Source organism: Carica papaya, chromosome 9 (assembly GCF_054855325.1).
Source record: "Carica papaya isolate Zhongbai chromosome 9, ASM5485532v1, whole genome shotgun sequence".
Classification (NCBI taxonomy): Eukaryota; Viridiplantae; Streptophyta; class Magnoliopsida; order Brassicales; family Caricaceae; genus Carica; species Carica papaya.
In genome coordinates, this window is record NC_142317.1 from 34293936 (window position 1) to 34312635 (window position 18700).

Here is an 18700-nt window from a genome sequence, read left to right on the forward strand (position 1 = left end):
TATATACATATATATGTATATATATACATATTAATTAACAATAGGAGATTGTCTTTTTGAATTAAATTTACAATAAAAAATTGAGTAATTACCTCCAAATTATTTATTCATGACTAAAGAAATCATCATTTAATATTTATTTTTCTTAAAATATCCATTTATTTATTTATTTCTATATAATTAAAATTTCCAATAAAAATCTCAAAAAAAATGAGTTCGAGAGTTTAAATGTACAGAACGATTATGAATAAAAGATCGACACGGATTTTGTCCGTTTCTCTAATGATTCATGATTGAACAGTATCGATATAAATTTCAAATATAAGAGCTCGCAGTACCATTATATTTGAATTACATAGCATAGATCCTCTAAATACACTTTTTTGTTTTGGATATAAGAAAAAGACAACAATACAATAAAAAAATCACTTTTAGGTAGTACATATTTTAGGGACAGATACTCCGATAATATCCTCTCTCATTATGTTCGAGAGTTCATTGGGAGGCTGCTGTAAGTGATACTACCAAGGGGTTGATGAAAGGTCTAATTCGTCAAGTAGTTAGTACACTGATTTCGTTCACGACGGATGTGTTGTATCTTTAACACTATAAGTACACTTTGATTTTACAGAATCATACACCTTGATTCTTGTCTAGTTGTTTAGAGTTCTTATTCTTCCAAAACCTCAAGTGCAAAGCTGTATGTTCTAGCATTTTTTCGATCTCCTCGATGGGCAATCCTTTAGTTTCGGGAACGCATATTATCACAAACACCAAAGCTATCACCGAAATCACACCAAATATTAAGAATGTCCACGAGGTCCCTATTGCCTCGGTTAAAGACAGGAACGATTGAGCAACTATAAGGTTCGATATCCAATTTGCAGTAGCTGCTATCCCTCCACACACTCCTCGAAACCTCAATGGATATATTTCCGAGTTAACGATCCACGGGACAGTTCCCATTCCAGGTGAGAAGAATATGATGTAGAGCGCCAACCCGATTAACGCAAGCCATCCGAATCTGCTTGGACATCCCCTAGTGTACCATAACCTGCCTTGGTCCTGGCATGCACTTTTTACTGTGTCATTTGATATCCAACATGCTCCTGGTAATAGCTGCAATAATATTAACTATTAGATTACTGTCTTTATCCGCTTTTTACCGAGCATCTTCGTGAGTAAACAATACATATATAAAGTAATAAATAAAATGAATTATTCGATAAGTTATAAGGTATATTTGGCTATGATCCTATGTTATACTTTTATATGAAAATATATAGTAGTAAAATGAATTACCCGATAAATTATGAAGTTCATTTGGCTGAAATTCGGTGTTATATTTTCATATGAAGACATATAATAGTAAAATCAGTTACCTTACAAGTTATTAGATATATTTGACTATCGTCTTATACTATATTTTTGTATGAAAATATATAGTATTAATAAATTATTCGAGATGAGATATATTTAACTAAAATCTTATATTATATTTTTATATGAAAATATATAGTACTAAGATGGATTTTTCGATAAATTATGAGGTATATTTAGTTATGATCTCATATTATGTTTTTATACGAAAATATATAATACTAAAACGAATTATCCGGATAAGTATGTAAAATGCTACAGATCGTTAAATAAACATAAATGAACTAATTGAAAATGAGTTAAAAATTTTACCTTTCCACTTTCAGAAGCACAGAAGCCACAATCTGGTGATGATGCCTTCAAGCACCTGGTACAATCCCAAGCGATGGCGTCTCTCGCTGTTTTGTAATCCGGGCAAGTGAAATTCGAGAACCGGGAGGTTGCTACCGGACCAACGATTGGAGAATGAGTTGTAGTCTCATGGAATACCGCTGACAATAATCCGAGGGAGACGATAACTCCACACAAACTAATTATAAGAAGCTTCTTCCTGCCAGTTCTATCAATGAAGTAGATACTGACAATGGAGCCAAAGGCATTGAGCCCAGAAGTGACAAGAGAAAGAAGAAGAGCAGTTTTGTTTGATGCAAAACCTGCTAATTGAACAATTGTAGGACTGTAATACATGACTGTATTTATGCCTACAAATTGTTGGAAAACTTGAAGTCCAACACCAGCAATAAGTCCTCTTCTCACAGTCTTTGTTTTCCATAGTTTGATCAAGTTGATTTTCTCTGCAGATTGTTTTTCTCGAATCTCGGCTTCCACTGATTCTTTGAGATCTTGAATTTCCTTTTCAGCATCTTCAGAAGCATATATTTTTCGGAGAATTTCTTTCGCTTCTTCTTCTCTTCCCTGTGAGTTAGATATCAGACAAGAAACTGAATTATCGGATTCAAATCCCGTAAAGAATATGTGGAACTCAGCATGTCTCGAAGCACAGGAGAATGTTTTTTCGTTGATATTATTATCGATATTGGACAAAGAGTTAAAGAGAAAACTCAATTAAGAAATGGAGGTTTAAGAAGAAATCATTTACGAACCTTACGAAATAACCATCGAGGCGATTCGGGAAGTAGCAACATTAATATAAACTGAAGTAAAGCTGGAAGTCCTGCAACTCCAAGCATCCATCTCCAAGTTCCTGGTGCCTAAACAAGCATGGAAATTAGCAACAAAACAAATTTAAATCTCTGAATTTGAAGTTTTTAAGGATAAACTGTGACCTTAGTGAAAGCTAAGTTGATGAGGTACGACAAGAATTGGCCTCCAGTGATGAGAAATCCATTAGTACTAACGAGAGCGCCTCGGATTTTGGCCGGAGAAGCTTCGGAGATGTAAAGAGGGGATGTCATAGATGCCATTCCGACACCGAGGCCAACGAAAACTCGACCAATGATGAGAAGAGAAGGGTTGGGAGCAGCAGCCATGATCACAGCTCCAATAAAGAAGAGGAAATCAGCAATCAAGATTGCACTTCTTCTTCCATGACGATCGTTCAACCAACCACCAATGGCTGCTCCGATGATTGCTCCTGCAACTGCCATGCTCACTATACTCTCCTGTATAAATGCATACTGATTATATCTATTAACTGTTCGAGTTCAAATTTCATATCTCTTAACATATTTTTTCGTGCGTTAGTAAAAAAAAGTCATATCACGCAAAAAAATAGATATATATTAACGATTAAATTATAAGAGATCGAGAATTGAGTCTCGGATCATATTAGATTCTTTCGAAAATCATAAGGTATTAAAAAAAAATTATCAAAAAATTATATAAATTACTTTGATTTTCATATTTGATCCATCCATATGATATTATGTATATATATATATATATATGATTATGTTTGAACTTATTACTTATATATATTTAGTTTATTACATATTTTTCTAAAAAATCATATGGTATTCAAAAAATTGTCAAAAAATATATACATTATTTCAAATTTCATACTTGATTGATGGATATGAGATTTTAATATATATATATATATATATGATTATTTCTTGAATTTATTACTTATATTTTTAGTTTATTACATATTTTTTTAAATAAAAAAATAACAGAAAAAAAGTTTTAAAAAATTAAAAAAAAAACAATTAAATTAAATCTTTTTTTTTAAAAAAAACACCAAATCATTTTCAAAAATATATTAATTACAATATAATATTGCCATTATAAATAGCTTAAAATTTTGAGAAAATCCATTATAATAGTCAACGAGTGACGATGGATTTTCTGTCACATATTTTGGCCGTACATGATAGCAGGCATATAAATTCATTATATATATATATATACTATATAGTATATAGTGTATATAATGTGTATATATATATATATATATATATAAATAATGGTTTATAGATAAGGTAATTGAATAGAAAACCGAGGTACCCAATTAACAAGAACATATAAAATTTGACTTGACAGTGAACCCTCATGCTGGACAAACCCAGATCAGCTTCAAATCTTCTGGCACAAATACATATATATATATAATATTATATATATACACGTATGTATGTATATATATATATATGTATGTGTGTGTATATACGTATACATCTTTATCCAAACAAAAGAGAAGACAGAAGAGTGATGGGTTAAAATGAATCGGCCACACTACATTGATTATATATTAATTTTTTTTAATAAAAAAGAGTAAATTATTAAACAATAAATTACATTAAAACTATATATACACAAAAAATGACGTCATAAATTAGTATGAAAAGAAAATTAAATGTTAATGTACCTGAAGAACAGTGTGTTTATCCACAGAGTCAAAGTCATCTCTAATGTAAAGAAGAGCACCAGATATCACTCCTGCATGTATACATATATATATATATATAATTTAAATTACCAAAACTAAAAAAAAATAAAGGGTATTACTGTATATACATATATATATATATATATATATATCTGTGTGTGTGTGGTGAATTGCCCAGTAAACTCTCATGTAGTGAATTGCCCAAAAAACCCACAAATTCCAAATTGAAAAATCTTACACCACTAGTGTGAAACTGAAATTTGTGACCAAAAAAATAAAGGGTAATTACTGTATATACATATATATATATATATATATACATATATATATTTGTAGTGAATTGCCCAAATGAAAAAAAACCCACAAATTTCAAGTTGTAAAATCTCACACCACAAGTGTGAAAATGAAATTTGTAAAAAGAAAAATAAAGGGTAATTACTGCATATACATATATATATATATCTAGTGAATTGCCCAAATGAAAAAAAAACCCACAAATTTCAAATTGAAGAATCTGACACCACAAGTGTGAAAATGAAATTTGTGAAGGAAAAAATAAAGGGTAATTACTGTGTATGCATATGTATATATATGTATGTATGTATATGTATATATATATACACATTAGTAGATATACAGACAAAACCAGTGTTTGGAATCATTTAATAAGAAAAGGAAGTATTAGAAACCTGTGTCATAACCAAAGAGAAGTCCACCAATCCCAGCTGAAAAAGCAAGACGAAGAACATAAGGATTCCTCCATGTGAGAGAGAAGCAGTATCTGAAAGCTGAAATATCTGTTTCTGCATGAACTCCTCCTTCCATTTCTTCTCAGAAAAAGAGAGAGAGAGAGAGAGAGAGAGAGAGAGAGAGAGAGAGAGAAGAGTTAATGTTTGTTTTCTGGGAAAATGGGAGAGAAAATGGAAATTTATTCGGGATAGAAACTGAAGACTCCACTACTAATTTTTGTCGTTTGTTTCCAAATTTTTTTATCATGTGGACCCAAATCGAACCCTCATCTTAAATACACTCCCTCTGTCTACTCTCTCTCTCTCTCCTCTCTCTCTCTCTCTCTCTCTATATATATATATATATCATCTATTCAAACAATTATTCTTTTAATATACACTACATAAACAAATATATATACGTGGGTATAAATTCTACTCAGAAAAATAATTTACGTATGGGGAAAATTTGAGTTTGATGAGTAGAGATAAGAGTTTTCAAATAATATGTAATCTATTACATATTACAGGTACTAAGAAATGTTAGATTGGCTCATATCTATATAATTTCAAGATTGTAAAATTCATATATTCGTATTTGAAAATATAAAATCCTTAACATGAGAATCGAAGAAAGTAATAAATAGAAATACTAGTTCGAATCGAAGAAAGTAATAAATAGAAATACTAGTTCGTTTAAATTTCAAATTTCTTTTATATGAATTGCACCTTTACTTCGAACCTGTACTTGACATACCAGTGAAGAGTAAAGGAAGTTGTATTTATTACATGTAACTATTGACTTCCTAACAATATGTTCTAGGAGGGTCAATATCAATGGCTTGATTGTTTTGTTGGTATGTCGAAAGGTTTCACTGACAATATTTGTAGACCAAACTTGAAGAGATTAACCTTAAGAGTTTTCATGGTGAAAGTTATTTAGATTCACAACACGAATTGCTGTTAATTAACACACAATCTCACAATCTTTGCATTTTTTGTGCTTAACTGAGGTATGGAAAGCTTTGGTGTGATTTACTATTTTTGGAATATCAGAATCTTCGAAATAAACGAAGGGTGTAGTAATAGCTCCAACCGTGGTCTTAAAGTACTACCCTTTTATATGCGGTAACACATAAAATTTTCGTGCAACATCTTCAACAAATATCTTGATGGGTATTTAAGGATGCTAGGTACTCTATATCAATCTCTTCTTTCATGTTAGCATTATTTCTTTCAAGGGTGTGTTGTTTGACATGTTTCTGTCATGTGGTATTCATATATAATGTAACGGCCCCGGAAATATTAAAATGAAATGAGTATTTAAATATATCAAATGCGGAAGCGAGATCAAAATTTCAGTTAACATCCCTTACACGAAAAACCAAAAACGTACTTAAAATATAAAAGATTAAACTAACTAAGAAAGAAACTCAAAAATAAAACTGAGTATGACTACAGAGTCTCTAGGCATCCCCTTCGTCGTCCTCCTGCGGAACGGGCTCGGGAACCATGTCTTCCTGATCTGAAATGGTTAAATAAGGAGTGAGCTACACTAGTCCAGTAAGAACATCACGATATCTCACCGTCACGGAGGTAAAGGTGGGTAGAAAAACACAAAAAGACCAATGGAGCATAATTTACAATAAACTCATTTATTAACATGAAAACCTTTACCATCCACTTACCTCGGTGGAATTTATGAAAACAATATAAGAAAAATAATAACATTATCATAATCATGGAATAATATAAGCTGTAAAACATAACACTTATCACGCCTCTTGTAATTCAATCATTGTACAACATATCTTTTTCTCATTTACCAGCCTACTAGTATCCGTGGGGGTCCATAGGGGTTCCGCTACCTGTTAACCTTTAACATTCATAATCAGTTTCCAGGGCCGTCCCCATACCCCGTCCGGTATGGGCGCCAAAACCATGAACCTCAATACCCCGTTCGGTATGAGGGTGAAACGGGCCGTCCCCATACCCCGTCCGGTATGGGCGCCAAAACCATAAGATCTCCATACCCCGTCCGGCATGTGAGACCACAATCCCGGTAGGGTTCCCTACGGACCTGGTCCGTCCACCATCTCCCAGGATATCTAGTTAGGCTGACCCTCATAATACAATTATCAGTCTACACAATCTTTCATTTTCCTTTTCCTCAGTCAGCATCATCAATTCACATACAAACAAGCAAAACAGTAATTCATGCCGAACAGACAACATACAGTATCAGTTTTTCAGTCATTCAACCCATGATTAATAAAAACGTAGTATTTGCACACAAATCTGTAAAATGAACACATCAAACCTCATTTTGCATTTAAAGCTGTAAACAGGCTAAATAACAGTAAATCACCAATCACACTAGACTCGGGCTCCATTAGCCACCTTAAGCAATTTCACACATTCGTTAATTCAAGAAATACCGTTTTATCATTTTGAACTTTAATACCGTGATAGGAAATAGGGTGAGGGGTCCTTACTTGTTTTCGGGATCCGAATACGATTCACAGTGCGCCTGCAGGCCGTCCCTAATTTTCCCTGAATTTTTCCCGGGGAACTGAAACACACTAACAGTACCTGCACGTGTTCCAAAAAAATCCAAATTAGGCCCAGGGCCCCTTTCGGACCAAATCGCAACTCTGGCACGGCGGCTCCGCCGTGCTCCGGCGACGGCGCCGCCGCTGGCAGCGGCGAGTCGCCTCGGGTTGGCTGTTTTCGGCCGTTTTCGGCCGAATTCGGCCACACTCGCATTGGTCCTTGTTAGAAAACAACCCTAGGGCCCTCGGGGGGCCAAAAATCACGGAAAAGCGGAGCTTACCGGCGGCGGCGCTCTCGGGTACGGCGGCTCTCCGGCGAGGTTCGTGTTTTGGTGATTCGGCTTCGGTCAACCTGTAGAGAAAAGAATGGTGATCACGGTGATATAAAAATTGCATCGAACGGAGGCCGGGAAGGACCTCGTCGGAGGCAAAAAACTGAGAGGGGCGCGGCGGCGCCGCTGGGTTTCGGCCGCGTATTCCGGCCGTTTGGCCGGGATTTCGGCTTCAATTTGGCCATAGGAGGAATCAGCGGAGAAAAACGAGTCGGGGGTATGAAATTTACCTCGATCGGCGGTCGGAAATTTCTCCGGTGCGGCGGCGGGTGGCGGCGGTCGGCCTCTGGTTCGTCTTCTCCGGCGAGCGGCGGGCGGCTAGGGTTTGTGGTCTGGTGTGGGGGTTCTATTTATAACCCCTTGCCTTTTGATCACAGCCGTTAATTTCGTTTTAATCTGGGCCGTTCGTTTTTGATTGAATCTGGGCCGTCCGTGCGATTGAATCTGGGCCGTCCGATCGCGCGATTGATCTGGGCCGTCGGATCGCACCCACGCGGATCGCCAACATGGCTCCTTTCGGAGTGACGCGGTCTTGCCACGTGGCAGGCCCCGGTTGGCCGGGACTGCTGACCGGGCCTGCTGACGTGGCCCCCCTTTTTTTTTTTTTTTTCCTCCTTTCCGGGTGCTACAACTCTCCCCCCCATAAAGAAATTTGGTCCCCAAATTTGCCTCATTACTCTTGATCAAACAGATGAGGATATTGGGCCCTAAATTCTGATTCCAGCTCCCAAGTCGCCTCCCTAGGCGTGTGGTTCTGCCACAAGACTTTTACAAATGATATTTCCCGGTTACGGAGTATTCTGCTTTCTCGGTCCGTGATACTGACCGGTACTTCTTCATAAGACAAGTCCTCTCGGAGTGAAAGCGGTTCATGAGCCACGACATGAGAAGGGTCCGGATTGTACTTGCGCAGCATAGATACATGAAACACATTGTGAACCCGGGAGAGCTCAGGGGGCAGTGCAAGTCTATAGGCAGTGGTACCAATCTTGTCTAAGATTTCAAAGGGTCCAATGTATTTGGGGTTTAATTTTCCCCTTCTGCCGAACCTACTAATTCCCTTGAAGGGGGTGACTTTAAAAAACACCCGGTCACCTTTCTCAAAGGCCAGGTCTCTCCTCCGGGTATCAGCATAGCTCTTCTGCCTACTCTGAGCTGTCTGGATGTTCTTCTTGATCTTAACTATCTTGGACGTGGTTTCTTCCACCAAATCCGGGCCAAACAATCTTCTATCGCCCACTTCCTCCCAACAAATCGGTGACCTGCACGGACGCCCGTATAGCGCCTCGTATGGGGCCATGCCGATGCTTGCTTGGTAACTGTTCTTGTAGGCAAACTCTATCAGGGGTAGATGGTCGTCCCAATGGCCTCCGGAGTCAAGGACACAAGCTCGGAGCATATCCTCCAGCGTACGGATTGTCCTCTCTGATTGTCCATCGGTTTGGGGGTGGAAGGCAGTACTAAGGGACAGCTTTGTTCCCATAGCTTGCTGGAAACTATTCCAGAACCGAGAAGTGAATCTGGGATCCCTGTCGGACACCACTGTTACTGGGACCCCATGCAGTCTGACTATTTCCCGGACATACATTCTTGCCAACTTGTCCAACGAATCAGTCATTCTGATGGCCAGGAAGTGGGAAGACTTAGTGAGTCGGTCAACAATTACCCATATGGCATCGTGTCCCGATCGTGCCTTGGGTAGTCCCGATACGAAGTCCATGGTGATGTATTCCCACTTCCATTCTGGAATCGGTAAAGGCTGAAGCAACCCCCCTGGGCGTTGATGTTCTGCTTTGACCTGCTGACATACCAAGCACTTAGATACAAAGTCGGCTATATCTCTCTTCATCCCATTCCACCAGAATCGGGGTCGCATAGTTTGGTACATTTTTGTACTTCCTAGATGCATGGCGAACCTTGAACTATGGGACTCTGTCATGATGTCTCTTTTTAATTTATTGTCGTCTGGGACACACATTCTGTCCTTGAAACGAATCAATCCGTCGGCAGAGATCTGAAATTCTGAGTTCACTCCCTGTTCTGCATCCTTCTTGCGGTTTACTAGGGCGGGGTCGATTGACTGGGCTTCCTTTATTCTTTGGATTAACTCGGGTTGGACTGCTAGGTGGCTCAAACATGTGGCCCTCTTCAGATCTTGCAGTCGAACCTGCTGCGTAGCCCCAATGGACCTGCATTCCGAAACCATCAGATGGGCTAGGGTGCCTGCACTCTTCCTACTGAGGGCATCGGCTACTACGTTGCCCTTACCTGGATGGTATAGGATGTCACAATCATAGTCCTTGAGGAGTTCCATCCACCTTCTCTGACGCATGTTGAGATCCCTCTGAGTGAAGATGTGCTTCAAGCTCTTATGATCGGTGTAGATCTGAAAGGTCTCTCCATACAAATAATGGCGCCAGATTTTCAAGGCGTGTATGATTGCGGCAAGCTCCAAGTCATGGGTAGGATAGTTCTTCTCATGATTCTTTAGCTGTCTAGACCCATATGTTATAACCTTTCCATGCTGCATCAGGACACAACCCAGGCCCAGATAGGAGGCATCACTATAAACTGTATACCCTCCTGATCCACTCGGTAGAGCCAGCACGGGTGCAGTAGTTAGTCGCTTCTTCAATTCTGAAAAACTCCTTTCGCAGTTCTCATTCCAATCAAACTTTGCATTCTTCTTTGTGAGTCGGGTTAGAGGGGCCGCTAGACTGGAGAACCCTTCGACAAACCGGCGGTAATAACCCGCCATCCCTAGGAAACTGCGAATTTCCTTAACTGTTGTCAGCCTTTCCCAACCAAGTACCGCTTCAACCTTTTCGGGGTTCACCGACACCCCTTCCTTCGATATAACATGTCCTAGGAAGGCGGTTTGCTCGAGCTAAAATCCACACTTGCTCAACTTTGCATACAACTTCTTTTCCCTGAGTACCTGGAGGACTTGGGCAAGATGATGAGCATGTTCTTCTCTACTTTTTGAGTAGACTAAGATATCATCGATGAACACGATGACAAATTTATCCAAAAACTCTCTGAAGATTCTGTTAATTAGATCCATAAAGATGGCCGGGGCGTTGGTTAGCCCAAACGGCATAACCAGGAACTCATAGTGTCCGTACCTGGTTCGGAATGCCGTCTTGGGGATGTCTTCAGCTCTCACTTTCACCTGATGGTAACCTGATCGTAGATCTATTTTAGAAAAGACCTGTGCACCCTGCAACTGATCGAAAAGGTCATCAATCCGGGGGAGAGGGTACTTGTTTTTAATTGTTACCTTGTTTATCCTTCTATAATCAATACACAGTCTCAACGTTCCATCTCCTTTCTTTGCAAAAGTGACAACGGCACCCCATGGGGAAATGCTGTGTCTAATGAAGCCACTGTTTTGTAGCTCAGTGATTTGTTTCCTTAGCTCTTCCATCTCGATGCGGCTCATTCGGTAAGGAGCTACCGAGATGGGTTGGGTTCCTGGCTGTAAGTCTATGGTGAACTCGACCTCTCTGTCCCCTGGTAGACCGGGCAGTTCATCCGAAAATACGTCTGGAAAGTCTCGGACTACTGGAATCTCTTGGATACAAACTTCCTTCTTGGGTTTACCATGTACCACGTCCGGGTCTGCATCGGCATCCTTCTGGGTAAGGTTGTAAACTCTGCCCTGGATTGGAGGCCTCCCTTGATTCTGGTTCCTAGGGCACTCCCTCGCATAGTGCTGGGCACTGCCGCATATGCGACAGGTGTTGTTGAGGCGGTAGCAGGGTCGGTCCCCATGATCCCTGCCGCAGTACTGGCAGGTCTTCCCACGAGCTGCCCCCATAGCCTGAGGAGGGCCCTGAACGGCAGGCCTGGGTCTCTTACTGGGTTGGACAGGCATGGTAGGCGCTGGCCTGCGGAGCGGGGCTGAAGGTCGGGAACTTCCCGTTAGCTGAGGGCGGGTGTCGAAGCTCCTTTCTATGATCTGCGCCTTTGCCAGGACTACCGAATATGTCTCGAGCTCCATCACCAACAAGTGCTGTCTGATCGCCGGGCGGAGACCCCACTGGAATTTCCTGGCCTTTCGGCCCTCATCCAACAATGTCTCCGGGGCATGTCGGCCCAGCTCCAGGAACTTGCGGGCATACTCCGACACTGTCATATTACCCTGGACCAACTGAGCAAATTCCATTTCCTTTAAATGTTGGATGTGTTTAGGGAGATACTCCGCATGGAAAGCCGCTAGGAACTGCTCCCAAGAAACTGGTACAGGCAGGGTGGCCCGCTTGAGCTCCCACCAGCGTACTGCTTCCCCTACCAGCATGTAGGAGGCAATGGCAGCCCTCTGCTCAGGAATTACTCCCAAGGTCTCAAAGGCTCTCTCAGTCTCCGCCAGCCAGTATTGGGCCTCTTCGAAAGAGGATCCCCCTGAAAAAGTAGAAGGGTTCAGTCTCCTGTACCTCTCTATGAAGCCGGGATCGATCAAGGAGGGAGCGGGGTCCCGAGGTAGAGGGACTGGGGCCGGCTGAGGGTGAACTGGGGGACCCTGTGGTGGCGCCTGCTGATGGGGTGGAGGCACTGGAATGTGCTGTGGCGGTACCTGTTGGTACTGTGGCTGTGGTACCGGGTCGTACCGCGGCTGTGGTGCCGGGTGGTACTGTGGAGGAACAGGCTCCTGCCGGGGTGGCTCGGGATCAGCCTGCTGTAACGGGGGCTCAACCTGCGCTAGCGGAGGAGGTCCGGGTAACTCCCTTCTCTCCTCTTGCCTTCGCTGGGCAGCTACGAGAGCTTCCACCATCTCATATAATCTGTCCAAATCCTCCCGAAGCGAATTATCTTGGGCCGCTCGGTTTAGTGGGGGCCTTCCTCTCCTCATTTCTGTGTACCTGCATTTACAAGGAATGGTTGAGTAACGACCAATCGGTGAGTATTTCTTTAAAGGACTATAGTGTAAGGGATGGGTCCGAGGAAATGCGGCTCTGATACCAACTGTAACGGCCCCGGAAATATTAAAATGAAATGAGTATTTAAATATATCAAATGCGGAAGCGAGATCAAAATTTCAGTTAACATCCCTTACACGAAAAACCAAAAACGTACTTAAAATATAAAAGATTAAACTAACTAAGAGAGAAACTCGAAAATAAAACTATGAGTATGACTACAGAGTCTCTAGGCATCCCCTTCGTCGTCCTCCTGCGGAACGGGCTCGGGAACCATGTCTTCCTGATCTGAAATGGTTAAATAAGGAGTGAGCTACACTAGCCCAGTAAGAACATCACGATATCTCACCGTCACGGAGGTAAAGGTGGGTAGAAAAACACAAAAAGACCAATGGAGCATAATTTACAATAAACTCATTTATTAACATGAAAACCTTTACCATCCACTTACCTCGGTGGAATTTATGAAAACAATATAAGAAAAATAATAACATTATCATAATCATGGAATAATATAAGCTGTAAAACATAACACTTATCACGCCTCTTGTAATTCAATCATTGTACAACATATCTTTTTCTCATTTACCAGCCTACTAGTATCCGTGGGGGTACATAGGGGTTCCGCTACCTGTTAACCTTTAACATTCATAATCAGTTTCCAGGGCCGTCCCCATACCCCGTCCGGTATGGGTGCCAAAACCATGAACCTCAATACCCCGTTCGGTATGAGGGTGAAACGGGCCGTCCCCATACCCCGTCCGGTATGGGCGCCAAAACCATAAGATCTCCATACCCCGTCCGGCATGTGAGACCACAATCCCGGTAGGGTTCCCTACGGACCTGGTCCGTCCACCATCTCCCAGGATATCTAGTTAGGCTGACCCTCATAATACAATTATCAGTCTACACAATCTTTCATTTTCCTTTTCCTCAGTCAACATCATCAATTCACATACAAACAAGCAAAACAGTAATTCATGCCGAACAGACAACATACAGTATCAGTTTTTCAGTCATTCAACCCATGATTAATAAAAACGTAGTATTTGCACACAAATCTGTAAAATGAACACATCAAACCTCATTTTGCATTTAAAGCTGTAAACATGCTAAATAACAGTAAATCACCAATCACACTAGACTCGGGCTCCATTAGCCACCTTAAGCAATTTCACACATTCGTTAATTCAAGAAATACTGTTTTATCATTTTGAACTTTAATACCGTGATAGGAAATAGGGTGAGGGGTCCTTACTTGTTTTCAGGATCCGAATACGATTCACAGTGCGCCTGCAGGCCGTCCCTAATTTTCCCTGAATTTTTCCCGGGGAACTGAAACACACTAACAGTACCTGCACGTGTTCCAAAAAAAATCCAAATTAGGCCCAGGGCCCCTTTCGGACCAAATCGCAACTCCGGCACGGCGGCTCCGCCGTGCTCCGGCGACGGCGCCGCCGCTGGCGGCGGTGAGTCGCCTCGGGTTGGCTGTTTTCGGCCGTTTTCGGCCGAATTCGGCCACACTCGCATTGGTCCTTGTTAGAAAACAACCCTAGGGCCCTCGGGGGGCCAAAAATCACGGAAAAGCGGAGCTTACCGGCGGCGGCGCTCTCGGGTACGGCGGCTCTCCGGCGAGGTTCGTGTTTTGGTGATTCGGCTTCGGTCAACCTGTAGAGAAAAGAATGGTGATCACGGTGATATAAAAATTGCATCGAACGGAGGCCGGGAAGGACCTCGTCGGAGGCAAAAAACCGAGAGGGGCGCGGCGGCGCCGCTGGGTTTCGGCCGCGTATTCCGGCCGTTTGACCGGGATTTCGGCCTCAATTTGGCCATAGGAGGAATCAGCGGAGAAAAACGAGTCGGGGTATGAAATTTACCTCGATCGGCGGTCGGAAATTTCCCCGGTGTGGCGGCGGGTGGCGGCGGTCGGCCTCTGGTTCGTCTTCTCCGGCGAGCGGCGGGCAGCTAGGGTTTGTGGTCTGGTGTGGGGGTTCTATTTATAACCCCTTGCCTTTTGATCACAGCCGTTCATTTCGTTTTAATCTGGGCCGTTCGTTTTTGATTGAATCTGGGCCGTCCGTGCGATTGAATCTGGACCGTCCGATCGCGCGATTGATCTGGGCCGTCGGATCGCACCCACGCGGATCGCCAACGTGGCTCCTTTCGGAGTGACGCGGTCTTGCCACGTGGCAGGCCCCGGTTGGCCGGGACTGCTGACCGGGCCTGCTGACGTGGCTGCTGACGTGGCTGCTGACGTGGCCCCCCCTTTTTTTTTTTTTTTTTTTTTTCCTCCTTTCCGGGTGCTACATATAACATTAGGGTTGTGTTACTTTGGTAAGGGATTAAAGGTTCGTTTGATGATTTTGAGGCAAATTCGTATCGGATTACTAGTTGGTGAAGGATTTCTGTGTACGTGATGGGTAAGTTATTGAAATCTTTTCTTCTTATAAATTTAAAGTTTAGTTTTTCCGATAGATTAAAAATGGTAGGGTGTTTTTAGATGTTTGATGGGTTATTTTGTATAAGTATAAAGTATAGAGATAGGGATCTAAGGGTTATTATGGATAAGTATAAGGTATGGATAGGCACCTAAGGGTTATTTAGCATATGAATTTAATCTCTATGGATAGAATAACTTTCATTGATGTGTGTGCCTTGGAGAGAGATTAAGGAGGCTCTTATCTGAATGCCCAAAGCATAGGACGAAAGTTTAGGAATGCTTTGGAGAAAAGCGTAAAGAATTTTCGACAAAAGTAAAAGGAATCGACCAAAGTATGATCCTATGCAATCCTGAGTTAATCTTACTGTTATATGGATTAAAGACTAGTTCTTTTACGAGAGCAATAGAAACTTACACCCTCGTACCTAATCTAATCCTTACAATATGCCTACTCGTATTGATCATTCTCGCCAAGTCATTAAATTTTGTTGATAAAAATGATAAAAGGTGAAACTTGGAGTGTAACGGCCCCGAAAATTTAAAATGAAATATGTGTATTAAAATGTCAAATGCGGAAGCGTAATAAAAATTTTGATTAAACATCCCTTACACTAAAACAAAAAACGTGCTCAAAGTATAAAAGAACAAACTAACTAAAAGAGAAACTCGAAAATAAAAGCTATAAATATGACTACGGAGTCTTCAGGCATCCCCTTCGCCGTCTTCCTACGGAACGGACTCGGGAACAATGTCTTCCTGATCTGAAATGATTAAATAAGGAATGAGCTACACCAGCCCAGTAAAGACATCACACTATCTCACCGTCACGGAGGTAAAGATGGGTAGAAAACACAAAAAGATCAATGGAGCATAGTTTACAACAAATTCTTTTATTAATAATAAAATCCTTTACTATCCACTTACCTTGGTGAAATTCAAAAAACAATATACGAAAGCAATAACATTATCATCATCATGAAATCATAGGAACTGTATAACATAATACTTATCACGCCTTTTGCATCTCAATCATTACACAACATATTTTTCCTTATTTACCAGCCTACTAGTATCCATGGGGATCCATAGGGGTCCCGCTACCCGTGACCCTTTAACAATTGTAATCAGATTCTAGGGCCGTCCCCATACCCCGTCCGGTATGGGCGCCAAAACTATAGACCTCAATACCCCGTCCGATATGAGGGTGAAACGGGTCGTCCCCATACCCCGTCCGGTATGGGCGCCAAAACATATAAGGTCTCCATACCCCGTCCAGTATGAGAGACCACAATCCCGGTAGGGTTCCCTACGGACCCGGTCCGTCCACCATCTCCCAGGATATCTAGTCAGGCTGACCACATTATACAATTATCAATTTACATAACCTTTCATTCCCCTTTTCCTCAGTCAGCATCATCAAATCACACACAAACAAGCAACCAGTAATTCATGCAAAACCAGACAACATACAACATCGGGTTCTCAGTCATTCAACCCGTAATCAATAAAACAGTGATATATGCACACAAAACTATGAAATGAAAACATCATACCTCATACTGCATTTAAAACCGTAAAATAGGCCAAACAACAACTAACCGACAAACACACCAGACTCGGACTCCATTAGCGACCTTAAGGAATTTCACACATTTGTTGATTCATGAAATACTGTTTTATCATTATTGAACTTTAATACCGTGATAGGAAATAGGGTGAGGGGTCCTTACTTGTTTCGGGGTCCGAATACGGCTCTACAGTGCGCCTGCAGGTTGTCCCTAATTTTCCTTGAATTTTTCTCGGGGAACTGAAACGCACTACTGGTACCTACACGTGTCCCAAAAAAATCCCAAATTAGACCCAAGGCCCCTTTCGACCAATATTGCAATTCCGGCACGGCGGCTCCGCCATGCTCCGACAACGGCGATTCGCCTCGGGTTGGCCGTTTTCGGCCGAATTCGGCCACACTTGCATCGGTCCTTGCGATAAAACAACCTTAGGGCCCTCGGGGGGCCAAAAAATTACGAAAAATCGAAGCTTACCGGCGGCGGTGCTCTCGGATGCGGCAGCTCTCCGGCGAGGTTCGTGTTTTGGTGATTTGGCTCCGATCAACCTGTAGAGAAAAGAATGGTGATCACGGTGATATAAAAATTGTATCAAACGGAGGCCGGGAAGGGCCTCATCAGAGGTAAAAACTGAGGAGGGGTGCGGCGGCGCCGCAGGGTTTCGGCCGTGTTTTCCGGCCGTTTGGGCGGGATTTTGGCTCCGATTTGACCACAGGGGAACTCAGCATTGAAAAATGAGCCGGGGGTATGAAATTTACCTCGATCAGCGGTCGAAAAACTCCCCGGTGCGGCGGCGGGTGGCGGCGGCTGGCTCCTCCGGCGTCTGGTTCGTCTTCTCCGGCGAGGGCAGGCGGCTAGGGTTTTTGTGGTCAGGTGTGGGGGTTTTATTTATACCCTTTTGCCTTTTGATCACAGCCGTCCATTTTGATTAAATCTGGTCCGTCCGTTCTTGATTGAATCTGGACTGTCCGTGCGATTGCATCTGGGCCGTCCGTGCGCACGCTTGATCTGGGCCGTCCGTGCGCGCGGGGGCGCATCTGGGCCGTCCGATCGCGCGCACGCGGATCGCCCACGTGACCCGTTCCCGGGTCGACGTGGTCTTGCCACGCGGCAGGTCCTGGTTGGCCAGGGTTGCTGACTGGGCCGCTGACGTGGCTGCTGACGGGGCACAATTTTTTTAAATTGTGTTTTGACCCCTGGTTTCTGATTTTCTTTTCAAAAATACCCCCAGAACCCTAATTTTTACCCCTTTTTCCCAAAATCAATTTCAATTAAATCCAAATAATATTTTTACCCAATTTTATAATTATTGTTATTTTTATTATTATTATTATTATTATTATTATTATTTTAAATTATAAATTAAACTAAATAAATAAAAATAAAATTAATAAAAATAATAATAATAAATGCTAAAATTATTGGGCCTTACAACTCTCCCCCCCTTAAACAAATTTGGTCCCCCAAATTTGTCTCTTACTCTTGATCGAACAAATGGGGACACTAGGCTCTAAATTCTGATTCAAGTTCCCAAGTAGCCTCCATGGGCGTGTTATTCTGCCACACGACCTTTACAAATAATATTTCTCGGTTGCAGAGTATTCTGCTCTCTCGGTCCGTGATACCGACCGGTACTTCTTCATAAGACAAGTCCTCTTGGAGTAGAAGCGGTTCATGAGCCAAGACATGAGAAGGGTCCGGGTTGTACTTACGTAGCATAGATACGTGAAACACATTGTGAACTCGGGAGAGCTCGGGAGGCAGTACTAGTCTGTAAGCAGCGGTACCAATCTTGTTTAAGATTTCAAAGGGTCCAATATATCGGGGGTTTAATTTTCCCCTCCTGCCGAACCTACTAATTCCTTTGAAAGGAGTGACCTTAAGAAACACTCGGTCGCCTTTTTCAAACGCTAGATCCCTCCTCCGGGTGTCTGCA

General features: G+C 42.1%; 2 protein-coding genes across 2 annotated transcripts; both read right to left on the reverse strand.

Annotated features, from left to right (window-relative positions):
• Positions 1 to 309: 309 nt before the first annotated feature.
• On the reverse strand, positions 310 to 5143 carry INT2 (inositol transporter 2). The gene is made up of 6 exons (XM_022055850.2): positions 4918 to 5143; positions 4208 to 4278; positions 2667 to 3002; positions 2484 to 2591; positions 1693 to 2295; positions 310 to 1119 (listed from the first exon to the last, which is right to left on the reverse strand). The coding sequence occupies exons 1-6, from the start codon at positions 5051 to 5053 to the stop codon at positions 634 to 636; spliced, it is 1740 nt and encodes a 579-aa protein (XP_021911542.1). The 5' UTR covers positions 5054 to 5143; the 3' UTR covers positions 310 to 633.
• Positions 5144 to 6417: 1274 nt separating this feature from the next.
• On the reverse strand, positions 6418 to 13361 carry LOC148240296 (uncharacterized). The gene is made up of 2 exons (XM_088211821.1): positions 11444 to 13361; positions 6418 to 6481 (listed from the first exon to the last, which is right to left on the reverse strand). Exons 1-2 carry the CDS (start codon positions 12690 to 12692, stop codon positions 6423 to 6425), a joined length of 1308 nt encoding a protein of 435 aa, XP_088067947.1. The 5' UTR covers positions 12693 to 13361; the 3' UTR covers positions 6418 to 6422.
• Positions 13362 to 18700: the final 5339 nt, after the last annotated feature.